General features: G+C 41.9%; 5 protein-coding genes across 6 annotated transcripts; 4 read left to right on the top strand and 1 right to left on the bottom strand.

Annotated features, from left to right (window-relative positions):
* Window positions 1-577: 577 nt before the first annotated feature.
* LOC308153470 (tumor necrosis factor ligand superfamily member 13B-like) lies at window positions 578-1,669 on the top strand (the record flags this gene model as incomplete). Its single annotated transcript, XM_080526625.1, has 5 exons — window positions 578-654; window positions 781-837; window positions 914-1,026; window positions 1,142-1,292; window positions 1,554-1,669. The coding sequence occupies exons 1-5, from the start codon at window positions 588-590 to the stop codon at window positions 1,667-1,669; spliced, it is 504 nt and encodes a 167-aa protein (XP_080382751.1). The 5' UTR covers window positions 578-587.
* Window positions 1,670-3,304: 1,635 nt separating this feature from the next.
* Window positions 3,305-5,694, top strand: LOC308153447 (transforming growth factor beta activator LRRC32-like). The gene is made up of 2 exons (XM_080526599.1): window positions 3,305-3,411; window positions 3,705-5,694. The coding sequence occupies exons 1-2, from the start codon at window positions 3,319-3,321 to the stop codon at window positions 5,601-5,603; spliced, it is 1,992 nt and encodes a 663-aa protein (XP_080382725.1). The 5' UTR covers window positions 3,305-3,318; the 3' UTR covers window positions 5,604-5,694.
* Window positions 5,695-14,786: 9,092 nt separating this feature from the next.
* Window positions 14,787-15,632, top strand: LOC308153602 (gap junction beta-1 protein-like; the record flags this gene model as incomplete). Its single annotated transcript, XM_080526781.1, has 1 exon — window positions 14,787-15,632. The coding sequence occupies exon 1, from the start codon at window positions 14,802-14,804 to the stop codon at window positions 15,630-15,632; it is 831 nt and encodes a 276-aa protein (XP_080382907.1). The 5' UTR covers window positions 14,787-14,801.
* Window positions 15,633-19,272: 3,640 nt separating this feature from the next.
* Window positions 19,273-20,352, top strand: LOC308153601 (gap junction alpha-3 protein-like; the record flags this gene model as incomplete). Its single annotated transcript, XM_080526780.1, has 1 exon — window positions 19,273-20,352. One exon carries the CDS (start codon window positions 19,273-19,275, stop codon window positions 20,350-20,352), a length of 1,080 nt encoding a protein of 359 aa, XP_080382906.1.
* Window positions 20,353-21,916: 1,564 nt separating this feature from the next.
* On the bottom strand, window positions 21,917-26,105 carry LOC308152574 (RING finger protein 148-like). Of its 2 annotated transcripts, none has more exons than XM_080525581.1 (7): window positions 25,690-26,105; window positions 24,717-24,964; window positions 23,816-23,878; window positions 23,384-23,466; window positions 22,954-23,050; window positions 22,700-22,796; window positions 21,917-22,421 (listed from the first exon to the last, which is right to left on the bottom strand). In XM_080525581.1, exons 1-7 carry the CDS (start codon window positions 26,096-26,098, stop codon window positions 22,195-22,197), a joined length of 1,224 nt encoding a protein of 407 aa, XP_080381707.1. In that variant the 5' UTR covers window positions 26,099-26,105; the 3' UTR covers window positions 21,917-22,194. The 2 variants fall into 2 exon arrangements, with proteins under 2 accessions (XP_080381707.1, XP_080381706.1); XM_080525580.1 differs by having other exon boundaries at window positions 22,700-22,799.
* Between the last annotated feature and the right edge of the window lie 678 nt (window positions 26,106-26,783).

A 26,783-nucleotide genomic window follows, 5' to 3' on the forward strand; every position in this document is an offset into this window, starting at 1 on the left:
CGTATTCAAATTGATCGCGTGCTGCTGTGAGTAGTTATGTGAGGGAGGTTTCACAATGTTATGTAAAATCATCCGCAATCTTATAACACAATCTAAATGAGTTCCATCTTCAAAATGAGCTGCAGCCCAGAGAGCTGGGGACTGTGTCAAAGATAGTTCCTCATTTACAAACTAATTTTGAAACTGAACATATCCGAGTTCCTGGGTAACTGAAGTGTGACTCCACCCTGCGCATTCAGAACGGCAAGCCTTACAATGCTGACCAGTGTTGTATTATTGGCATCAGCATTGGCTGTATGTCTCAGCTTTTTCCTGGTATATAAAGTCAGTCTCCTAAAGGATGATATAAAGAAACTTAAAGGAGACTTTTTCCTCCAGTTAAACCAGCCATATTCACAGCAATACAATGATGGGGTGTTTACTGGGCCCTGCAAAGCATGGAAGGTATGTAAGTGGTTATGCTGTTTAACATTTACATCATTGTCTTGAGCTCTTAGCATGGTACTGTATCATAATGAGAGCCAATTTGTTTTGACTACACTGTTTTCATTCAGGAACCACGGCCAATTACACCAAACTTGCGGCACATGCAAACGAAGGGTTCACTGAACTCCTCCTTTCAAAGAATGAAACGAGAACAGGAAAGCTGTAGAAGTGGGTATGAGTTAAAGAAAATAGTGAGGGGTACATTCAAAACAAAATGTAAAATTGGGCAGCATGTGTCAAATCCTCAGAAATGTTTCATAAGCTTGTATTGTATGTTGTTGTTTTTATCATTAGCTCAACCGTCATTTCTGCAACTATCAGCCAACCCTGCAGAACAGCCATTTGGAAGAGGTACTACTTCACTCATTTGACTATGACTTCTGATTGTAACTTTCATAATCCATTAGTTATTGTTTTTTCCCCCAAGGTAATGTGACCATCATTCCTTGGACCATTGCTTTATGCCAAGGGGAGGCCATCTCATCAAAAGGAAACAAAATCATTGTCCACCAGGATGGCTATTACGTAGTTTTTGGCCAGGTACCGTCTACCATACAAGTGATCTTTTCTTGAACAACAATACACCTAATGTTTAGTTTTTGCTACAAATATTGTCGATGATACATATTACTGTATATATTTCAACAATTCCCAGGTTTGGTTCAAAAGCCCGGGCACCATTATGGGATATATAGTCAGAAGTAAGGGGTCCAGTATGTCAGGGACAAAGCAAAGACCCACAGAACTCCTTCGCTGCCTGCAGGAGATGCCCCAGAATAACAGTGCCAACACCTGCTACGCTGCAGGTGAGCCCCCAATAAGCTACACTTCTTACACTGCGTAGTGTAATTATGCTAGAATAATTGCCCTTCACCTGCATATGCTGCTGTTTATCCCAAGTGTGTTCCCAATTTCCAACAAGGCATAAATATGTTCTACCTAAGTCTACCTACTCTACCTACGTTGACTATACTCAATAGCTTTAATTACAGAACTGTAAGAATGTTTGGTTTGTTATATCTCCTTGCTGCTGTGTTTGACTGATATCCATATCTCTCTTGTTAAAGGCCTAGTGAATCTGGACCAGCAGGATGAGTTAGAGCTGGTGATTCCACATCGACCCCAGGCTCAGATCTCTATGCATGCAGACTCCACATTTTTTGGTATAATACAGCTGAATTGATGCAATGAGGAGAAGGGGAAGACCCTATTGTTCAATGTTGATTCAGCCTGAAGCAAACATAGATGTCAATTGTCATGTCCAATCTGTTTGATTGTTACTGGATTTATTACTGTATATTACATGTTATTTATCTGTATTGTAAATATCTTACACAGGAATGCTGTCAATATGAGCTGTCTCATCTTGTATAGGATTTTTTCCCCTGTCTGAAACTGTCAGTGAATGGGAGTAAAATGTTCTTTACATCCAAAAGACAAGCATGTTTATCAGCAGGATGTGGGAGGCTGATGCCCTGTGGACTCTGTTCACTGGGGGACACTGATAGTGACAGCAGGAAAGACATTTCTATTGGTGAATGTCATCCAATTGTAAGATAAGGCATTGTGGCTAACTGAAATATTGTAACAACGGACCCAGGCATAATAATAGCACCCAATGTTCTCATTTAAGAGTGGCTGAATAACCCTTAGAAATTATAACAGCTTCCCAACTTCTGTAATGTGCCATTCATCCTTCCATACTTTCCTTCAACTTTGAGTGTATACTGTTAGTAATGTTCTTATCTGTAACATGAAATAATGAATCACTTGTCACTATTGTGTGCAGGTACTATGCACGTCCTTGTCTCCCTGTTTTTGTTTGTTTGCTGTGCCACATTCTTTCATCACATGCTATTTCCGTGTGTCTGTTTATACCTTTCTAAGGGCTTCCCCTGCCTACACACTGTGTTTATTTGTTCTTCCTTTCTATTCTAGAAAGGCTTCCGCTTTCCCAGGTCTATAGCAGGAACAAACAAGGGATACATTTACCTAGCTTGGAGGAGATGTATTTTCCAGTTGACATAATATCCCTGAATCTAACATGACACATGGTAATTCTAATGATAATACATTTCAGATTCTGCATATTTGAAATAACTCATTCCCATATGTATTTTGGTTATCGTTTTATTGAATTTCCTGTCTTTATCTTGTAAAAGGTCATTTTATAGCTACAATAAAAATATGAGCATATGAAAGGGTCAATCTGGGAATCTGAGATTCAAACAATTACAAAGCGGGCTCCCTGCCACATTTCTTGGTAAACAGACGGATGGGCCTGGGGAAATATAACTACTCTCAAGGTCATAGAAGGAGCTATGGCTGCGAGGACTGACCATCCATGAGATCAGAATTATTGTTTTAATTGTTTTTAATGTGTTGAAGCTATAGTGTTTGTTTGCAATTACATTGTTTATAAACAATGGAGTAAAACAAGCGTATACAGTAGTTTGCATCATAATGGGTAAGACAGTTGAACGAAGCTCATGAAGTATTTATAAGTGATTCTTCAACAGTCAAAGACTATACTGTATACCATGAATTTAAAAGTCCAAAAATGGATGTACCTATCCCAGATTGCCCCTTCAAAGCAACACGATTAAATGTTCCTGCTCTGCGCTCTTTAAGATATTTATCTATTTATTGAAATGGCTTGTCATGACTAATGTGTTTGCTGAGTGAATAAAGAGTCAACAAAGCGTATCTGGTGTCCACAGGCTTTTTTCCTCTCCTCTTTTTTTTTTTTATGAAAGCCAGATATAAATGGATGTGCATGCATGTGAGCTGTGATGCAGAGTCATGTAGCGTTGTCACATCAACAGCAGGAGAATGATCGGACAGACATTCATCAACTCACTCCTACTCCTGTGGTCATCCAGCAGCCTCTACACTGTCACTGGAATGCAATATCAGGACCAAAAGGTAGGATCGCATGAGAAAATAATGTCATTTCGAACAATAAAGTACTGCTAAAGATATGAAGATCATCACCTTTGATATGTATATTGTAGAAAGGTCAGGTGTGTGTATTGGCTGATATAATGGTGCATGCACAGTAGACATAAAAAGAAACAACTGCCATGTTTGTTTTTCATATATTAACATTCTATACAGTATGTGCATATGTTAATACACTGTATTATTTATTTAATTTTAATATTTATTTTGCTCATATTCCCACACGTTTTTCTCATTTCAAATTGTATCATTTCAAGGAGCAATCATGGTGTAACCAGAACCTCTCGTCTGTTCCAGTGGGACTGGACCCGAGGTTAAAAGGACTTAATTTGTCCAATAATTTCATCAGACATGTAAACACGCTGGGTCTGCCATACCTGCAGAGGCTGGACCTGAGCTACAACCAGCTGGATCTCATCTCTGAAGGGGCTTTCAAAAACATGGCCCAACTTCAAGAATTGAATCTGGCAAGAAACACATTGAACAACAACGTTGATAGTAACAGTAGAGCCCTCCAGTCCCTCCACGGCCTGAAGAGTTTGGACATGTCCCTGAACGGCTTGAATGATGATGCAGTGGGACTCTACCTTCGCATCAAATCCTCTCTTGAACATCTTGAACTTACAGGCAACGGTCTGACTAAACTTACATCAAAGCTGTTCACAGGGACCGACAGCTTGAGAACCATTCACATCGAGAACAATCTGATAACAGATATAGAACAGGGGACATTTGAACCCTTGAAAAAACTTGAAACATTGAACTTGGCCAGAAATAATCTAGTCTATATTTGTGATTTTAAACTTCATCAAGTGAAAGTTTTGAATTTGAGCCGAAATTCGATAGAGTTCTTTGTCACCCATGAGGATGGAAAGTTGTACAAGCTTGAAATCTTAGATCTGAGCTACAATAATCTGCTTTATTTCCCAATGGTTCCTAAGACCAACAGTTTGAAATACTTCCACTTACAAAACAACATGTTAGGTGCCTTAAATACAGACCCTGACACCATGATAGCAGAGGCCAACTCTCTATACAAAGACATAACAAGTGAGGAGGATAATGCGATAGAAAATAATAACATATACTCAAACTGGAGGCTGATGCCATTGGTCTATATGGATTTGAGTAGTAATCACTTCAGGTCATTCCCATTGGAAACATTGAGCGATCTGACATCCTTAGAAACCCTGAATTTCAGTAAAAACTGCCTGCTGGATATCAGCTATAATGCCACAAAGGAGGGTCAAATCCATCCCCAACCTTTATTTCTCTCACTCCGCTTCTTTAACCTGCAAAACAATGACATTCAACATTTGTCCCCTGTCTTTCTTAAGGCCCTTCCGAAAATAGAGACATTAAACCTCCAGGATAATTCGGTGAGGCCTTGTGCTATCCTGGATCCTCAAATGGGGCCATCTGAAACAGTTCAACAAAATATAAGTCCGAACACCCCCTGTGTTTCCTTCAGGCAAATAAAGACCCTGAGACATCTAGACCTCCAAGAAAATGGCATAACAATGCTGCATGCTAACACATTTGAGCAAACCCCTTTAGTCTATCTTAACTTGGCAGGAAATGTAGATATGGTCATGGAAACAGGTGCTCTAGAGGGCTTGCAAACCAGTCTACAGTCACTGAGCATCAGTGGCAATAACATGACTAACTCAGACTTGTCCTTGCTTTGTTTGACTGCATTGAATCAATTGAATGTGTCCAATAACAATCTGAATGTCCTCCATGACTTCATCAGCTGTTCTTCTTTGAGGGATCTTGATATTAGAAATAATGGTTTTGTGTCTTTAGATGATTATTTGCTTGATCATTTGTCTGTAGATCTTGATGTCTTGTACATCAGTGGCAACTCTTTCAACTGCTGTAACACCAGCTGGCTGAAGATCCTTAAGGAAGCTAGTAAAGTTCCAGACCTTAAGAGAGCTGAGTGTACCACGAGTGTCAACGGTGGTACTCTTTTGACAGACTTTTTGCAAAACCCTTCAATGCACTGTTTATTTGATCTTAATGCAAAGACAACAGAACTGAGCCTTGGGCAAGTAGTAATTATCATTCTGTTTATGATTACAGTATCGATAACATTAATTGTATTTGTGAGGAGCATTGTAATATGTTGCAAAGGATCCTCTTTTATAGTGTGAAGAGCTCTGTTACACATGTACAATGATGGTATCGTGTTACTTATGGGTGCAAAGCTATTCAATATATATGTAGTGTATGCATTCATCAAATCACAGAAATAATACAATAATAAAAGTGTTCGTTGATACACACGAGTCACCATAGTTCCACAGTTTTTTTTCATGTAACATGGTATGTCTTGCCACTAGCAAATAAAAAGTATAGCTTATATCAAATATGTGTGTCATATTGTTGATGAATACCCCAGCACTGGTCACCACAACTGAGTGTGTGACACCTGGGTTCTGGCGCAGAATCACAGTTTTTTTTCTGAGTGGGGCAGTCCCACTCTTATTTTTCATTTTATACACAGACACAGTGAAGACAGACAAGAAAGTAAGGTGAAGAAGGGAGAGAGGGCATGTCAGCAGGGCAGGGCATGGGCCAGATTCTAACCCATGCCGGTCATATGCATGGTCATATTATGTGTGCACTGTAGACTGCGGTGCTAGACCACTGGACCACCCCAGGCCGTACTTGTGTTCTTTCATCCCAATGGCGGATCCAGGGGGTCCGGACCCTCCCTTTTTTGGGCAGAAAAAAGAAACTGAGCAACTGAACATTCAGAGAAATAGACGTAGATATAAGCTTCCCTAACTCGCTAAAATAATAGGGCCGTAAACTGCACAATTTTGAACGCTAGATTAGCATTAAGCAGTTCGAAACCGAAGGCTACGTTGTGAGCATGGCGGCAGAAAAAGACAAATGGATCGTTCTGCACCTTCACAAAGGCAAATGGCGTTTGGTATTACAAAGAAGCCCAGAAAGAAGGTAATTAGAAACTATGATAAACAAATGTGTAACAAACTTACAGATGAGGAGTATGGTGTGTGGTTTGAAGACTCAAATCTTTTGGTGACACATCTAGGCACACCTATCTCAACCCCGAGGGTTGCCAACGCAGGCATGCAGCTGAACAGAGCCAATGCCCCAAGCACGTCTCTGAGGGAATATTACTTATATTACCGGTATGTGGCAATTCTTTTTTGCGACCACCTGTCCATGGAATTCCAAAATCACTTAAACCCCGAGAAAACAGAAAAGGTGGAGGAATATTTTCCCTCCTTCCTGGAGCGATTACAGAGTCATGTAGTGTCCAACATGTTGTGGAAGGATTGATGTTCTGGGAGCTAGACATGCCAAATGCCTCCTCACTGAGAGCTGAAGTGAAAAGAATGGCAGCACTCCTGGAGGGCCAGAGAGCCAGAAAAGTCTGTGGCCTCACTAAACCTGACAGAACGCCTTGAGCATACTGACAAACACATCTTTCCAAGTATCTGCACTCTGTTGAGGCTGTGTTGGCTCTGCTCTTCCTGTCGGAAGCTGTGAGGCAGAACCTTCATTTTCTTGCCTACGAAAGTCAAAACCTATCTGTGCAATAGAACTGATGAACATCAGTCACAGCATGGAAATACATGTTGAAACAGTTGTCCATATGTTTATAGAAAGGAACAAACATAAAATGTTTAACAGTGGCTTACTGCACCAGTAGACTTATCCAATCTCTTTTTCATCAGTAACAGCAGTGTTACACTTGTTTTAGGCGTGGTAGTAACAGCAAACTACATGTAGCCTAAATCAGTAGTGACTTTATGTGTCTGCATTGTAGAGATCAGGAACTGCAACCTGTGCAAGGAGTACAATAATTTAGACGTTTGTTTCCCCAGCTTTGAATGATAACAAAACCGACTTGCATGATAGTAAGAAGACAGAAACAAGTTTGATCCTCTTGGAGAATGCCAGGAACACACTGGAAAGACAGCTTCGGGAACTCTCTGAAAGGGTAGGTTAGGGCTAAAAAAAAAAAACGCTCCCAAAAGCGTCACATAATATTTTTGCAAGCATGGCAATCTGGTGGGCTAGCCAGTAGCTGCAGCAGTTGGATCGTTAGCAAAAAGCTATCTGTTCAATGTATGCACCAGGAATGGTTGCCTAACAGAAATGGCTTGCCTAGTTGGCTACCTAATGAGTGTCTGTTATAACCAACTAGGTATATTAGCAAAACGTAACTTTATGGTGCACACAAACTGTCATCTGTCATGCATTGGCTTTTCTACCTGTTACTTTTTCTTCTGTACTGCAGGCAAATGTGGAGGTGCCAACGTACAGGATTGTGACATCATTCTGAGAGCCGTAGAGGCAAAATGCAACAAACCTAATGACTGGTAAGAGCGTTTGTTTTGTGTGTGTGTGTGTGTGTGTAGCCAAGTGTATTAACTTGTGCATGATGGCATTCCATTGTATATGGTGAATGCTTTTCTCTTTCCTCAATAGTATTTGCAGATCCACATAACTGTGTCAGAAACCCTGCAGAGGCCACAAAACCCACAATTCAGCCAGAACTGTCCAGAGAGGAAAGTGTCATGACATCAGATGTTCTGAAATGTGGGCCCATATTACAGAATGTTCCTATGACTGGATCCATAACAAAAGCAGTGCAGATGGTTGGATCAACGCTGTCCCTTCATCAACTGAAGCTTTTGGTTACCTCACAAGATGACGTTTTCCAAAATGATGTTTTCATCTGCAACATCTAATCCAGCCAAAATACAGTCTTGGAGGCACCCAGCTCATCCTGTCAGGATATGACCAAGAACAAGGAAGCAAATCATGTTATTTGTGAGGAGAAAACATAGCAAAATACAGTGGTGAAGCCTCAACAAAACAACACAGAAAATCTGGCTCAAAAAGTGATAAGTAACCCTATCCCCAGGAAAACACCAATGTCTCCACTCTCTCTGAGTCCAGAACTTGGAAGTGATATACAAGTGCTACACCGAAAGCAAACCTCCTCTCAGCTCACAGTTCCTCAGAGAAAATGGTAAGAAGGGTTGTGTCAAGGAGGTCACCTTGTTTGAGAGGAGAAACTACATACAGTACACCAGCAGTTCTGCCCCGACAGTAGCACTCAACACCACGAAAACAAAGATGAAGATGCAACCAAGGATCAGAGTTGTGCACCGACACATCGTTTAAAGAAGGAGCTGTTCACAGAAATGGATAATCAATCCCCTGTCTTGAAGTTAAAGCAAGTCAAGGTTCCCTAATCTACAGCTGTATGATTGCCACCAAGACTGAGCTATGGAATGCTGGGGACATCTTCATTACATCTATCAAACATGCATGTTAGTATTCCGGTGTTCCAGATCCGGAAGTTTGAAGGAATGCCAGTAGTGGTGACCCACATGACCAGTCCTGGGAACTTCTACATCCAGAATGCAGACTCCAACCCGCAGCCGCAGGCACTCATCACAGAGTAAGTCATAGATTACATGATTACCAAACAAATACATTTGTCTCCCCCAGTGGCTCCTTTCAGAATGTGGTTGATTGTCTCATATAGAAGCTGGAAAGGAAGGATTTATTATGCTGAAGAGCATAGCTCACATTGGGACCCTCGTGATGAGCTGGTTTCCCAAACAAAAGCAATGCTGCCGTGCCCAAGTGGTCAAGATATGTGGGATGAGTGGAGGTGATTTTTTTTTTTACAAAAAATATTTTGTTTGTTTTTACATTCAACAATGCTCCCACTAATTGTACCCACTAGATGGTAGTATATCATAATGATTAGCATTGACAATAGCCCTGGACATTGAGAATGATTGTACATTGTAGGCCTCTTAAAACAGCTGTAATGCTTATGTTATTATACCTACTGAAACTCTCTACTTCCCCTCTGCTCAAATAAAATGTATGAAGGATATGTTTCTCTCTTATCGCTAAGACAACAACACCTCTGACAGTAGTGATAGCGTGGCTAACATTGTGGTGGAGGTGAGGAGGCTGGACTATGGAGACATTGCCTGTATCTCTCTGGAATGTCAAGGAGCTCAGCACAGAGATGACCACCCTTCCTCTCCAGGCCATACAGGTCTCTCTGGTCAAAGTGAGTAGCTCTGTAGTGGCAGAACATGTTGTTGTTGTTGTTGCTGTACCTGTCATACTGTAAGCTATGCCCCAACCTTTTCAAAACTGTAACCATAAATGAAGTCAACGGTTAATGTGTTTTCTCAAGGGTCTCTTGGACAAAGATTAGTTGTTTTTTTTATCTCAATGAGACTAATCCGGATACGTTCAGCATATTTCCGTATGATTAGTCACACGGGGGGAAGGGTACAGTTTTCTTTGAAGAGGGTTGATAATTCAATAATGGTATCACAATGCCGGCATGATCTCCCCCCCCCCCCCCCCAGGTGACTCCGGTGGACGGTAAGGACTGGTCCCAGGGAGCAGTAGGTTGGTTCAGAGACATGGTGGACAACAGGACTCTTTATGCCAGGCTGTACCCACAGGCAGACAAAGTCATGGTCGAGCTGTTCTTGGAGAGAGGAAAGATCGGAGCAATGAGGTAGTTGTTTTCGGAATCACTGTGATTGCATGTTAGTGTTCATCTGTAGATAAAAAAATATTGGTGGTTTTGTTTTCCTGTAAATGTTTAATAAATGTAACTTCTTTAACTTTAATAAAAGAAACTAGAACACTCATTTGATCCTCCCTTCAGGTAGTGCCCAGGAATGAACCAGAAAACGGGAGTCTGTCTGGGAGAAGTATCTCATTACATGCTATACCCAAAATAAAAAAACTATTGTGTAGTCTTGTGTATAATGTTTTACAAGGAAGCAATGATTAGGATTCAATTCCACTCCATTCTTATCAATGACATTTTGGTTTAAATGTTTGTCAATTAATAATTTACACGGAAACCACACCAGCAACGTCATGCGAACGTTGTAAAATTAATTAACAATCAATCTTTTTGGTATTTAGCTAATCATCTATCCACCAGTCATAGCAGGAAAAAGTAATCTATGCTCAGGCCAGAGGTCATTGGCAGTCGTTGTGCTGGAAGAAGGATTTTTATTTTATTTGTTATTATTATTATTACACAGGAGAAACAGTACAGGGGTGTCTAACCGTAGATGTCTCAGGAGGGACAGTTAAGGTGAAGCCTGAAGAGATGGGTCTTCAGTCTCCGGCGAAAGATGGGGAGTGATTCTGCAGTTCTGACAGCAGTGGGAAGCTTGTTCTCATAACGCTCTCCCATTCTATTCAATCATTTCATCCACACTGATGGGCCTGTAACAATTCCAACATTCCTTGCCAGCCCGCTCATTGGGAGCAATTTGGGATTCACAGCAATGGCGCCAAGCATGGTAGCTTGGCGCCATTGTGAATGGGTGCATGAGAGGCTATTGTAAAGCTCTTTGGAATAAGTCAGTCCATTTACCATTTAATTGTTTCAATGTTATGTGACCCAGATGTAATAACACAGCATCCTATGAAGTAAATCTTTATTATCATAAAAGGTATTGGAGATTGAATGGGACAAACTTTTGACTGGTACTGTAAGTTTAGCTAGGCAACTAGTATTGGCCATCAAAAGAGTACAGCATGACCTTAGATGCGGGATTCTCCACTGTATTGAATGGCCGCATCTCTTTTGCGATGTAACACGTCACTTTGTCTGTGAGCGTGCACCATTTAGAACTGTCTCGCTATTTCGTCCGTCGGCTTAATGACTCACCAAGACCCAGTTGCCGGGAGGAACCAGCCACTGCAGCGATTTGTTTATGACTGCAAACTGGGTGGGATGGTGACTTCTGAGGTGTTGTTTTAAATTGGTTGTGTTTGCATTTTTGACAGCGACTGTTTTCTTACAGATCCCAGCAAACCGGCTCTTCCAAATTTGCAAGTTCTCCCCTCTGGTTTGGCTTGAATCCAAAATGATCCCATACCGGTGCAGTCGTGTTATGTTTAGCAACAAGCTCCATCTCTCTACCGTGTAGGCTACTGTCTGTCTGCCGAGGCCGGTGTGGACTTTTACCGCTCGAAAGCCGACTTGATGTACATCAACTGTAAATCAATGCGCGCGGCCGGGGGGGGTCCTCTGATAGGAGAGTTACTGTCCTGTCTCACTACAGGGCGCATGCAGCCATTGGAAACGTGTTTGATTTATGCAAACAAAAGTAGGACCATGAATATAAAATGAAACATAACAATAATACAAATTAAAATAATGCTTTGATGCGGTTCAGAAGAAAACGCGATCACGTCAAATAATCGCCATTAGACATGTTACAGGCCTACTACACACTGACTGCATGCAGCTGCATGCAAGTGTCCACGAATGCGTGTTTTACCCTCTGTCTCAAGTAGAAACTGGTCCCATTTGAGATGCTAAGCTCCAAGCGATATTTCTCAAGTCTTTCCCATCTGTTGATTGGTTTGGGGAGACACACTCTGTTAGAATACTCCAATAGTGCATCCAGAAGCGGTGTGGTCTCCGTGTGCGAAGTTAATCTTTTTTGGGAATATTTATTTTATCTAGTTGTTTCTTGGTTTGTTTGTGTTTTGGGCGGGGGGTTCTGTTCATGAATGGATGGTGTCAATGTCATACATACCTAACATTAACATTCGTTTTTTTCCCAACCTAGTCTTTATGTTCCCATTATTAGTCTGGTAAACTGTGAGTGAACAGCCAAGCAGGCTGAATTATTGCTCCTGCCTGGAATGGTCTGGAATGATTTGCATGTTAAACAGTGAGTATGATTTCTTGTTATTTAAAGCAATGAAATAGTTAAATTATAGTGACATTGCCAACTTCAGAAGACTACTCTGGGTTGGTTGAGGTTATATTTTGCTGTAGCTGTGGGTGACTGGGTGTACATTGTTGTAGCTGGCCTGTGTTGTAGCTGTGGGTGTACATTGTTGTAGCTGGCCTGCATAAATTGTTGTGGCATGATTTCCAGTACTTTTATTCCTACTGAGTTTACAATAGCAGAAAGTTCTTCATTTTCTCTGTCTTGTGGATGCTTTTCACAATTGATGGTTGATAAACAGCTAGCCATTTAAATTGCATTGGTATTATTTTCTTGTCATTGTATATCTAGTAATAGTTATTCACACATATGACCTATCACACTCTTAATAATATTTAAGTTTTTCGGTTTTCAAATGAACATACAGTAGCCTACTGTATATTGACCCAATTTGGAGAACAAATGTTATGCATTTCAATAGCAGTATTGCTGAAAAAGCATCAAACTTGGACTCTCCTGATTGTTGTACTGTATTAGTAGAGTACTGCAATGGGAGAATACCAATGATTCATTTCATTCAAAGAATGACCAGACCACCCAACTCCTCCCACTGCTTTGTCAAAACTGACGCGGAAACAGTCACAATACAGTTAACTGCATTAGGCCATCTGTTAACACACACCACAAACGGCTGTATTGTTTTCCAAGCAGTTCCAGTTGCGTTTCCATACTGTAAATCTTTGTGTTTGTCTCCCAATCAGATGTGGGAGTTTGAGCTGAATAAACTCTGAAAGGCAAGCTGACAGTACTGGGAGGACCCGTGACGGCAGCCGACTCTTGTGTGGTCATGCAGGTCTGAGGGAAAGTGCTTGTGTCCGTCCATCATGTTCAGAATGTGTTCAGAATGTGTATGATTTCTCCTGTGAGACAACATACTTTGGAGGTCAAAAGCAGCCCTGTGGTGTTTTACTACATCTGGACGACGACTACTAGGGCCCCTATTCCCCCAAATGACTTTGTTCTTATAACCGTTACATTATAAGATGCCTACTGGATGTTTCAACTGGACTGTTGACCAAAGTAATAAAGAAAGCAGGTCCCTTCTGATCTTTGAAAAGCAAATCATTAGAGGGGGAATCATTAGAAAAGTACCATATTTTGAATACAAAGACTTCACTGTTGATTGGCCAGTATGATTTAGTTTAGATTAGTACCATTTACAGTATTTGTCTAAATTGTTCAGCAAATACTGTATTTCTTGAATGATTCTACAAACATCTACAGTACAGTAACTGACTCGCTGCTCCTCTCTTTGACCAGTGGTTCAGGTCAAAAGCACCCTTCACTTTCCTGCCTGCCTCGCCAAGCACAATAAATAATGTGGCTGCTTTTGTGTCCACACAGATTCTTTCTTTTGCTTGGGGTAGGCGGAAGTCGAGGCGTTTGATCTGAATTCTAAAGAGTCTTGTTGGAGCCCAATAAAGGATCCCATTGTATGTAAATAGTTTATATAAGAGCATATGACTGCTACGGTGCAGGGTAGTGGCTAGTGGCGGAGGAATGATTAGCATTTTCCAAACGCATGGTGTTCTCAAACCCAGTAGTTGATTTGATAAAAAAAACACTATATTTGAATTAATATTCACCCATTTATGTACACATTTTGTGTACCACCTCAGCTGAAGGTAAACATGAATTATCTCTCATTATGCTTTGTGATTATGGTGTTATGGTAAAATTCAGAACGGTGTTCCTCATTTCTTTGTGAATAGCTCTATACAGAAAGGGCAAGTATTGGCATGAAACTGCTGTTCAGAACAATGACTTTATCTTGGTTGATTTCAAATCTGCAGTCTTTCTGATGAACAGTCAAGTCAGTAGTAATGCTTCTAATTAAATGGATGTCCTGGCTGTTGCTTGGAGGATATGGGTTTGCATGCTGGGTCTGTTTGTCCGTCTGTTACTGAACTGAAGGTCAGTTTGGGAGTGTTGTATTAATATGTGGTAAATATGTCACGTGGCTCGGTTAACGTTTCGCCATTGGCTTCGGTGTTTTTGCGTCGTGTGACGGTGCGTGGTGTTAGGCCATCGCCCAGGCTCTTAAGCGACAGACGAGTGATTGGGCAGCTCTTGTTTGGCTTCGCTACCTGACCGACCCAACTCGATGTCCAGGCTATACCTGAAGGTGGTCGTTTTCGGACCTGGTGCTGCTTATGCCGCGTACACCGCCGGCTGAGCCTGCTAAACCACCTAGGGAATGATTCCATGGCAAGGACATCTTTTTTTATTGTTTTGATTTGTTTAATTATCAGTTGAATTATATTGTGATTTTGGTTTTTGACATCAATATAGCTGGTATTATAGATTTATTGAAGCATAACTTGGACAAGCACCTGAATAGCACCAGCGCTCTTTATGCTGTCTCAGCATCCTCAAAAATGTTTCCGTTGTGCGGGTTGGCTTGAACTGCCTTTATTAGCAGTTGGCTCAGAATTAAAACTTTGAAACCATTGAATCAATACTCTGTGCACTTATATCCCATATTCCTCAAATGAGTGTTTCGTGTACAGTATGTCAGCTTAACTTTGAACCTTTACCTCCCCAGACCTGGAAGCGAAAATGAACTGGGGATCCTTTTATGCCGTGATCAGCGGTGTAAACAGGCATTCCACCGGCATTGGTCGCATTTGGCTCTCTGTCATCTTCATCTTCCGCATCCTGGTGCTTGTGGTGGCTGCCGAGAGTGTGTGGGGAGACGAGAAGTCGGGCTTCACTTGCAACACCCAGCAACCTGGTTGCAACAGCGTCTGCTACGACCAGTTCTTCCCCATCTCCCACATCCGCCTGTGGGCTCTACAGCTCATCCTGGTCTCCACTCCAGCTCTGCTGGTGGCCATGCATGTGGCCCATCGACGCCACATTGACAAGAAGCTTCTCAAGAAGGCTGGACGAGCCAGTCCAAAGGAGCTGGAACAGCTCAAGAATAAGAAGTTCAAGGTCATCGGAGCTCTTTGGTGGACATATATGATCAGTGTTATTGTAAGAATCGTCTTCGAGGTGGCTTTCTTGTACATATTCTACATACTCTACCCAGACTTCAAGATGGTGCGTCTGGTGAAGTGTGACTCGTACCCATGCCCCAACACAGTGGACTGCTTCGTCTCACGACCCACAGAGAAGACGATCTTCACCGTCTTCATGCTGTCAGTGTCCGGGGTGTGTGTCGTGCTCAACCTGGCTGAGGTGGCGTACCTCATAGGCCGAGCCTGCCTGAGGTGCTTTCACGGGCCGGATGAAGAGTCCAAAGTGGCCTGGTTTACTCAGAAAGTGTCCTCGTATAAGCAGAATGAGATCAATCAGCTTATCGCAGACCATCCTCTCAAGTCCAAATTCACTGTGACCAGAAAGAACCCTGCAGAGAAGGGAGAGAGCCGGTGTTCTGCTTTTTGAGACATTGTCCTCCCATAAGCTTCAAACTAATGAGCCGTAGCCAGCTTAGCCAGAGCATAGGTCATCATACGGTACCTCATAACTTTCATTCATTTACTCATTCATCGATTAACTCATTCTACTGATTGGTGCTAGGCATTACTTATATGTGAGCATGTCTAAAGGTGTGGAGAACAAGTGCAGGAAACAGAGAGTTACAGACTCTGAAATGCTGGATGGGAGGGAGGACCTTGTTATGGTGCTCGAAAAGGTCACCATTTTGTTTCACAACATTGACTGATGGAGGCAGGAACCGGTGCAAAGCGGAGAAGATAAAGGAACGTTTGTGCAAATGGCTTTCATGGCATATGTACATGCACTGTGAGAAAGCCATTGTATTGGAGCTTATTGAGTTGCCGGATTGTGGAATACTGTACATTGACAGCATGGAAATTATTCCTACAGTGTGGATGGATTGCTCAACATATTGAACAAAACTGTAAAATAGCTTTAATGATACACAACGAAAGAGGGATGTTACCACGTTGTTTACAATACTATCAGGAGGTTAGCCGCGTCATGTTCTTTAAGTCCTTACATGGCATACTGATAAAAGTCCATATAGAATAACTGTTAACCAAGAGAAGATCTGTAAATGTTAAATATCAAGCACTCTCTTAAGCATCATGACTGTTTTTGCAAAAAAAATCCTTCACTACAAAAACAACCTGTCATTTTAACAAAGACACAACGCAAGATGTTTGATAGTGGATGGATGCAATCCTTTTTAGTTCTTAACAAGATTGTTCCTCCATCACTAAACGTGGTCGCTGATAGTATTTCTTTGTCTTCGTATTTAAATTAGATCAAAGGCGTCTTGAGGTTCTGTTTATGGGGATTTTAATGTACTCTGTGTGAACCTTTCATGATTCTGGATTTCTCTGTGGCCTATTTCAGTCACAAAAATGGTGGCATTGTTAGAGATGTCACGTGACGGGCAACCTATGAATAGGCACGATTAGAAAGAATTCATTCGGATCCTTTCTACAGGCTGACTTGTCTGCTTGGGCGTTGCCAACTGAATGAGCATTGCTTACTAATAACCACCGATTGCTTGATTGCGTTGTCATTGCAATTTTACCTGTTTAACTTTTTAGTTGTTTTTATTATTTCAAATCAAACTTTACTTTCCCCTTAAAATAGACTTTTGTTACACCTAACGTTATGATATCCATAGTAAATAAGCCACAGTGTTTGATAGCCTATCTGCAATTAATGTATTAATCTATCCATACTTTATTGTATATATCAAGGATGAAGAGTCTGTTTGAGGTGCCTGTGGTTTTGAATGGTGCTGAATGGTCACAGTGTCTGCAGGAAGGTTTGTTTTGTACTGTATCTGTCATCAGGTGATTCATCTGTCACCTCCTCTGTCCCTGTCTAGTTCCCAGCTGTTTGCCAGTGAGAATATAATCCTATGTGTAGGTGTAATTATGGCTAGATAGGTTAACTTGTAATATTACAAGACATGCTGCTTTGAATTTAACCTGTTCACTTGTCTGAAGTTCTATAAATGGGCTATGTAGATGTGTGAAGTTTGAGTATTAATTCGTATCTAGATAAACAATCCAGTTCAAATCTGAAACTGAGACAGAAGTGTATATATGTATATTATTGTATATTAAGAAATAAAATTCATAATCATTTGACTGATTAACTTATGATTTAATGTCTCATGGGTTTTGACAACAATAACATCACATTCTATTAAGATGTGAATTCATACTGTAGATATTATGTAATTTATTTCAGATGTATAACTGTATTGTGTTTATAGGAAGAGAATGAAGTGTGATGTCCCGGAATGGGGAAGCTTGGTAATTATATATGCTCATAGAGTGTTTGTATGTAGAATGTACTGTATGCTTACAAACATGGACACCAGATCTTCTTGTTGCTGTCTGTTCCTCTTCATTGGGCTCTCTCTGTTCTACCCCTGCCATTGGTTGCTTCAGGACCCAAATGGCTGTTCTTCTCCAAGTCATGCCCCCCCGCGATAGGAGAGACCCTCACACTATATTTAGACTAGCACTTGTGGCCAGACAGACTTAGTAGAAGACCTTATTGGCCAGCTGCCCCATCACTCACTGTAACAAGCGAGTTGTGAGGCTTTACAAGTTTACATTAGAGAGTGTGCCCTGGGCCAAATTTAACCCTGGGTGGGTGGGTGGAGGGAGGGGAGCCGCTCTTGCTTGCAGTGTGTCCTGCAGGTCAGGATCGTTGTGGCAGACGAAGAAGACCCAAGGCCCCCGGATAAGCCGCGACGGAAGACAGAGGACGGAGTCCGAGTGTTCGGTAGTGTGGAACAGTGTTGTGGCCAGCAGTAGTCCACTTTTCCTGTCCATTCAAGGGCATTGCAGGGGGCCCAGAGAGTGGCCTCCTACTGAGGCCTGTTACAGAGAGACCACATGAACCCACAGAGACACGGAGAGCTCCGCTACTGGGGATGTGTAAGCTGACAAGGTGGGTTCCCCCTTTAATACGTGTCTGTGTCTTCCTGTTTGGATTTCAGAGTATTTGTATATAGACGGAGGAAGATGGCTTAGTTCCCAAGCTAAAGTTAAAAGTTCAGGTGGCTAGCATTTTGCCAAGGCAACCACAACAGCAGCATCAATGGTGTTTATTCACACAAATATTTGTTGTTTGTCTTTAAAGAGTTTACACAAAGAACCATTATAAGACTCATCCAGTTTGTAAGATTTTGAAATTCACAACTACCTAAGGTTATAGACTTACAGACATAACCTTTTTGTTACGGTACTGTCTTTTTGTGATCACTGTATTTCAGAGTACAGCCAGATTTCAGTCATATTTCAACATCCTATTGTACACGTACAGTACATCCTATATTCTGTCCATGACTCGTTACAGTACAAGCATACGACAAGTCATGTGATACACACATTACAATACAATGTGTTAGACAGGCTTAACATCCTGTCATCATTTGAGTTCTTCTACTTCCCACTTCCACCGCGTCAGTCCAGTGTATTACCTCACCTCCTATGTGGATCACATTACTGGCTTCTGGTATGAAGGCCACTCAATTTACTGTCAGTGACTTGAACGAACCTGCCATCCTGCTGTCCACACATACCAAAATATATACCCTCCTAAAGTAAATATAATCCTGGATGTGTCCATGTGGAGGGGTTCACGGTCCCTGCTCAGTCAGTCCAGCCATTTGGGAGGTGTGAAGGCACACACAGACAGCAGCGTGGTTCTCTGGATACGCATATGATCATAACTCTCGATACTCATATGATCATACCTCTCCTGGGTAAGAGGCTAATTTGGAAGTAGTTGTCTGACTCATCTGTTTTCACACCAGTCAGCTATGTATTTTAGTTTTTTTCGTAGTTTACGTGGAAGGATAGATACAATTACAACATTCACACATGAAATCATCAAAATGTTCAATGCACTGTGCTGTTTTAACTTAATACATTTTTATTTTTAATCAAATAATTGTATGTGGATATTAACGTTATACTATATACCAGGCCTCGAGACATACGACTGAAGCACTGTAGACAAAAGCTACTGAACTGTTTTAACTGTCCCACTCTCCTCACAGCCACAGGTCTGATCTTGCGCTGGCATGGGAGACTGGAACCTGCTGGGGAAGTTGTTGGAGAAAGCCCAGGAGCACTCCACTGTGGTCGGCAAGGTCTGGCTCACTGTCCTCTTCATCTTCCGCATCCTGGTCTTGAGCGCCGCCGCAGAGAAGGTGTGGGGCGATGAGCAGTCAGGCTTCACCTGCGACACCAAGCAGCCTGGTTGTGAGAACGTCTGCTATGACATCACCTTCCCCATCTCGCACGTCCGCTTCTGGGTGCTGCAGATCATCTTCGTGTCCACGCCCACGCTGATCTACCTGGGGCATATCCTCCACCTGGTACGTATGGAAGAGAAGCATAAACAAAGGGAGAAGGACTCGGCTCAGCACGGCGATAAACAACCACTCATCGTGGAGGCGAAATTCAAGAAGGCCCCGTTGAGGGACGACAGGGGCCGCGTCCACCTGCAGGGGGAGCTCCTACGCACCTACGTCTTTAATATCATCTTCAAGACCCTGTTTGAGGTGGGCTTCATTCTCGCTCAGTACTTCCTGTACGGCTTTGAGTTGAAGCCCATGTATACATGCGACCGGTCCCCGTGCCCTAACACGGTGAACTGCTACATCTCCCGTCCCACGGAGAAGACCATCTTTATCATCTTCATGTTAGGAGTGTCCAGCCTCTCCCTGCTCCTCAACCTCATAGAGGTATACCACCTGGGCTTCACCAAGTGTCGCCAAGGCATCAAGTACAGGAGGGAGCAGCTCTCCTCGGAGACCGTCTCCAAGGAGCCTAGCGAGGCGGCCGTGCCGTACGCGCCCAGCTACGAAGACTACTTCAGCGAGCATCACCAGGGCCAGGCGACATACCCGCCCGTGCCCGGGTACAATCCCACAGACGACGCAGAGTCCTCCTACCATCCCTACCACAGCAAGGCGGCCTACAAGCAGAACAAGGACAACATGGCGGTGGAGAGGAGCAGCAGCAGCAAGCCACAGGAATGTGATCCGAAAGGGAAGAAGGCAGCAGAATCGGCCCCCGGGTCGCCAAGCCAGGCCAGGGCCGGCCGTCACGCCAAACACAGCAACAACAAGACCAGAATAGACGATCTGAAGATCTGAGGAGAAGGGATGTGTTCCTCCTAGGGGTCTTAAGTTGCTCTTAGGAGTCTTAGGTTGCTCTGAGGCATTCAGATGTGTCCGACCGTAGCCCAACCGTAACCCCCCCCCCCTCCCCTGGTTGAAGTTTGAGTCATTAAAACATGTATGGGATTTTCATTTGTAGGCGACACAAATACCTGTACTGTTGTAAAATACTATTTGTGATTTGTGAATGATATGGTTTCCTGATGATATCCCTGATCTTAGTTATGTTTTAGTATCCTCCTTGTCCCTTTTGAGACATAAGGACATTATCCACCAAATAGAAGAACAAATGAAGGGGACATTTCCTGTGCATTTCATACTTTGACATCCTGTGTCAAGTGGATGTATTTTACTTTTAATAAGTAAATGTTAAATAATGACAGTAAAGTTATTATGGTACTTTCGGATGCTTTTTTTTCAAGCAATGGCAATCTTTTTGTGTATGTTTTTAAAATATATATATTTTGTATGTTTGTGTGTATTGATATTTTGTTTTTTGTGTTGATATTTATTTGATTAGACAGAGCATTCATGGAGCATTCATTATGTATTTCAAATCACTTCGATTATGTAATAAGACTGAGGTCCAGTATAAGATACACCAATAGAGGATCTTACATGTGTCACTGAACATTTCTTGCAATTCCATCTTTAATTTTTTTCTACAATTCAGAGAATAACCCTGGATGCACATTGAGTTAAACATACTTGACATTAATTAAAGGTATTAATTAAAGGAATATCAACTACAACTACTAAAGATGAAGGAAAGGAAAATACATAATACACAAAATCATCCAATGAATTGTCCACTAGGGATGTTTTTTGTTTTTATGTAACAGAATATCTTGCAAAGATGTATGTCGTACACTGAGTATTCCTGACCTGAAACCAGATAGCCCAAATAGTTAAATTTAACTTCCTTAACCCTTTTGCGGTTCCCTCTGCATTGACTTGGGGTGTGCTAAACTGTGCCTTACAACACACTGGACAACCAGTCACATGCTAGTAATTCATCCAGGGTAAGGCTCAGGCTAAATTGTTATGGCCTGTAGAGTTGCCAAATAAATGCATGTCCTGCACCTTTCTATTACCAGGTGCAGAGATGAACTGTACTATAACTAGGGCTAGAAGGAATCTGCATAGGTAGCAGAAATGAGTTTACATTTAAACATTGAAACATGTTACAGATGTGAGTGCTTGACCAGAAATAAACATGTTATGCATATGCCCTCTGATGCTTGACTACTTCACATACCACAACTTCTCCACATCCATAGCATAGTGGGGTGGCACCCAGGGGAAGGAATCCATGTGGTTTACAGGAGGTTTATTTTTGTAATCCTCATGGAGTGTTTCAGTCAATGCAGAAATACCTGGAACTTTATGGAATGAATGAGGAATCTGTGATCACTCACAGCAATTATTATATTACAAATATTATTATTTATTTGACAGAACTGCTGACAGACAGTACATAGAATCTGTATAATGTTTTGAACAGTGATATAAATGAAATAGAAACGTGCAATCAACCTAGACAATCGTGTGCCCATTTCACTAATTCGGAAAGGGCTAATTCGATTTTTAGAAAAAATAAATAAAAATAAATCTCTTCAGAAAAGATATTCAGTGTGATGTCAACCACACATGTTGTTATTCAGTAAATAAATATTACTATATATTATAAAGTAAATGTAACTTTTTTATTTCAGTCCAGCCATGTTATAAACAATAAATAGCATTCATGCTTTAAATAGGAGAACTTCAGATAGCCAGAGTGATTTAAAAAGTCTAAATCTGCAACACGATATGACATCAGGTGTGGGCTGTATATTCCACGCTAATGGAACAGGAGTGAGATGTTGGGTGTATGACTATCTGTATCTGGTTATCATCTGATTGGTCCTGTGCTGTATTGCCCTGGACCTGCGAGTCTCCCTGGAAGGCTTGGTTGTCATAGCTGCGGAGCATTGGTGTTTCTCTCTCTGGGATCTTCATTGGCTCAAGACCTCTCTCCAGGTCACTCAGCTCCTGATGGACATCTGAGCAGGAAACACAGGGCCATCAACAATATCAACAGCATTAGTCAGTATAAACAGCAGTGACCTGAGTCACTATACAGAACACATGTGACAAGACATACAGTATATCACACTCACATTACAAGGAAAGGTATGATCAGTCATCATACAGCAGGGATGTGTTGTTTGCAGGTACCTTTGAGACGGAGCTCCTGTCTGAATACTGATTCTCTATTCTAACGCCCTTTCTCACAACTTATGTTGAGAATGCTTTGTCTTTGGTAATACGGTCCTTTTACCTGCTGCATCTGATGAGGGCAACTCGTGGACATCATGTCTCTCCGTGACAGCACTGCTGCCATCTGGTGGTGACGCGGGGGAGTGGAAATCCTCCTCCTGCTGATAGAGAAAACATGGAGGCAGGGAATGTGAATGGAGTTGGGATGCAACTAGTAAGACAAAAGAGAAAGCTGAGCCCTAAAACAAGGAAAATAATATCCATTCTTGTCTTCATTGAAATGGATGAACACGTGGTCCTTGTAAGGTGTCTCACCTTGACCCCAGGGCGCTCCAGGATGTCCTGTTTACACATGGGGCAGGTTCTGTTTTCCAGCAGCCACGGCTCAATACAGTGCCTGTGGAAGAGATGGCTAGAGAGAGGGAGAGAAAGGAAGGACTTCAATGAGGAAGTTGCCTAGGTTCCACCGCCAATCTGTTTCGGCTTTTTAGCCAAATAGCTGCTTGTTTTGCCCGACTATATGGTAAAGACAACAACTGTCGTGTTGCTGAAAGCTGTAAAAATCTGTCAGGAGAAACTAACTTGAGAGGGTAATATTCTTTTATGTTATAGGCAATATAAGAATTATACAATAAACATTATGACATAATAGTACACTTCCACACTGGGAAGGGAACAGGAGAAGACTCAAGGTCAAGAGCAAAGCACTAAGCTGTGTGATGTTCAAGGGCTGATATCTAGTTACCTGCATATCAAAGTGGTCACCTGATCACCGGGCTTGTACAGATCGATACAGATAGCACAGGCGTCAGCATCTGAGCCTGTCTCCTGAAACATCACACATAGACATGTTGTTCTAGAGCATTCCTGTTATCTGTGCAGGGTTGTAGGAATAAAGAGTGATAAAAAGTGATAGTAGGCATATTATCATAATATGATATATATATATATAGGTCATTCTCTTGCGAAATAACTAACATCAACAATCTGGAGCCCAGGTTAAAGTTCCACATAGTTATGTCACAAGAGAATGACATATATATATATATATATATATATATATATATATATATATATATATATATATATATATATACAGTATATATATACTGTATATACTGGCACCCAGGCTACAGTAGCTCTGCTCTCTTGATGATGAAATAAGACAGTACTGTACCTTGTCGCCTTTCTTCAATTTGCGAACCTTTAGATTGCTGATGGCCTTTTTTTTGTGTTGTCTCTGATGAGAAAGAGGAGATTGTATAAGTTCTTACATAACATATCCATATACACTCACTGAACACGTTATTAGGAACACTATACTAATACTGGGTAGGGCCTCCCTTTGCTCTCAAAACACTCCTTTGAGATTCTGGTCCATGATGACATGATTGCATCACGCAATTCCTACAGATTCTTCAGGTGCACTTTTAAGCTGTGAATCTGCCGTTCTACCACATCCCAAAGTTGTTCTATTGGATTCAGATCCGGTGACTGGGAAGGCCACTGAAGAACACGGAACTCATTGTCATGTTTAGGGCCTAAGATACTGGGGGCCTTCTTCAAAGACACAACCGAAAGCATCCTGACAGGTTGTATCACTGCCTGGTACGGGAATTGCACTACCCTAAACCCCAAAGCGCTGCAAAGGGTAGTGCGGACAGCCGAGAAGATCAGCGGTTGTGTGCTTCCCTCCATCCAGGACATCTACAGCGGCTGGTGTGTCAGAAAGGCCCTGACACACCATGATTCTGATCATAAACCAGTTTGAGACGACTCTTGCTTTGTGACATGGTGCATTATCATGCTGGAAGTAGCCATTAGAAGATGGGTACATTGAGGCCATCAAGGGATGCACATGGTCAGCAACATACTCAAATAGGCTGTTCATTCAAGCAACGATTGATTGGTTTAACAGGCCCCACACCATCAAACCACCTGAATGAATGAGAAGGTGTACAGGTGTTCCAAATAAAGTGTTCGGTGAGCGTACAATAGTATGATTTAATTCAGTCTTCATATAAGTTAATATTGGAATATCAGTACTTAAATCCTTAAATCCGTTTTAGGGCACTTACTTCTCTTTCATTCTGCAAATGCTGGCGCAGAAGGAAGAAGGTCGCTGTGAGGAGGTAGTAGCAGCTAGCGCCCGCCGTCACCACTACGAACATAGTGGCCATGACGTAGAGCAGAGGGCCCTCTATCCACTGACCGTAGTACTTGCCCTTCTTGATGGTCATCTCAACTGCCTTGCCACGCTGGATCAGGTTGACCACAAGCATGGCCTTGTTGTTGCCCATCGAGATGGCCACAATGCCCTTGGCATCTGTGAGACAGCAGGCTCATAGGATGAGAACACTCTTAACATTAACATAAATATCTGCCTAAATATTTTTTTTTCCATCAGCGCTGTACATTTCTGGAACTTAATACCCAGCTCTATCAAACAATGTTCCACTCTGACAGGCTTCAAATAAAAATGTAAAAATGTAAAAATGATGGCTGATAGATAACCAATCATGTGACCACTGACCACATAGACCCAAACTTTTTAATTTATTATGATTTGTTTATGATGTAATGTTTTCTTGAGTGTAAAGTGTAATGTTATTATTTCCTGTAGTTCTGTTTTATGTGATTTTACTATGTCCTGTAATTCTGTTTTAAATGGCTTATAACATCTGAGGCCGTATTTCCCCAGTGGATTTACCTGCCCAGGGGCTGCTGATGTAATGTAGCTACCCAGCTAATGGGAGAGTCAATGACTGTCCATTGTCCCTTTTAAATAAAAGAAGAAAAAAAAGGAAATATCTAGCCTCAGCTGTGGTAATAGAAAAGGCTCATATTTTCAGGATATTGTGCAAGTAACTGAAGGGTTAAATAGACCATGGAACAAAGTTATAATGAAATGAATGAGGAAGGACTATCCATTATTCTCAGGTTTCCCTATAGGCACAACTTACAGTCACATACAGTTACAGTGCAAATCAGCTATCCATGTCAGTTGTTTTACTAGGATCTTGTTGATGACCCAGATTTCCAATGTCTTACCTTCATGGTCCATGCTGCCTGCCCAGTCACCACTGCCGCCTACGTTGTAGATCACCACCCCTGATGCCCCCTGTCTTTTGGCAGCATTGATTTTCTCACTGAACGTACATTTCCCTCTCTTAATCAGAGCAACCCAGGGTCGCTGGGTGACGTTGAAGACCGGGTGGGGGCCGCAGCCACGGAGGTCCTTCGTGGGCAGCTGGACCCGTCCCGAGGCCCCATCGAGAGGGGAGTCCTGTCCGTAGACACCGCTCTCGTAGAAGCGGCTGGTCTCGTTGTTGTAATCTGTGCCGTTGTCGTGTGTGAAATGTTTCATGTATGCCGTCCAATACGCTGCTCCGGAAGAGTGTACAATCACTGCCATCATACAGATCAACAAAAGGAAATCGATTTCTGTCTTCTTACCCATTTTTACCCAAGAGACACTTGAATTACTTTCAGAAGTAGCCTACAGTTGCAGTTGGACACGTAGTATTGTATCACTGGTATTTTCATACATGTCTCTCTTTGCTAATCCAACATGACTGTTATGTAAGCTTTAGGGTTATCTTCATGAACCTTAGACTCTATATAACATTCGTCCAATAAGGTTTTGCATTGGCTTTATAGTCATTACCCCACATCTCCCCAGCTGAAGTCTTCTCAAACAAACTGAAATTGACTACAGGGAAAATCCACTTCTGGTCATCTAATTTAAGGTAATGATGACAGAGAATCACAACAGTACAACTAAGATAAAGCAGGGGTAAAAAAATAAACAGTATTGATCGATAGGCCTTAGATTCTTAGGAAGTGTACTGTGCAACTGGCATAGCCTCCTTCCCTCTATCCAAGTCCCTGCTCTAACTAGTCCATGCTCTAACTCAACTATTTTGACAGATAAACAATGTGCAGGAAAATATAGTTGTGGCCATTTGGTGTTACTGGTTGAAAAACTACTTGCTGCACCATTGTTCTTGTCTATTTTTCCTGGAAAATATCAGTATTTGCTATTGAACCACAAGAAGGCAATGTAGTCACAAATGATCCATCAATCCCTTCCATAATACATAAAGAGGAGTCATAGTTGTATATAAACCCCTCAATAATACCAA

Source organism: Nansenia antarctica, assembly GCF_963989245.1.
Source record: "Nansenia antarctica genome assembly, chromosome: 3".
NCBI lineage: Eukaryota > Metazoa > Chordata > Actinopteri > Argentiniformes > Microstomatidae > Nansenia > Nansenia antarctica.

Bases quoted from the DNA above. Each gene is read 5' to 3' on its own strand.
- LOC308152574 (XM_080525580.1), bottom strand. From the start codon at position 26,098: ATGGGTAAGAAGACAGAAATCGATTTCCTTTTGTTGATCTGTATGATG. The intron at 23,879-24,716 runs GTAAGTGCCCTA...CTTTCTCATCAG, and splicing joins ATTTGCAGAATGAAAGAGAA to AGACAACACAAAAAAAAGGC. The intron at 22,800-22,953 runs GTGAGACACCTT...TTTCTCTATCAG, and splicing joins TGGAGCGCCCTGGGGTCAAG to CAGGAGGAGGATTTCCACTC.
- LOC308153447 (XM_080526599.1), top strand. From the start codon at position 3,319: ATGATCGGACAGACATTCATCAACTCACTCCTACTCCTGTGGTCATCC. The intron at 3,412-3,704 runs GTAGGATCGCAT...TATCATTTCAAG, and splicing joins TGCAATATCAGGACCAAAAG to GAGCAATCATGGTGTAACCA.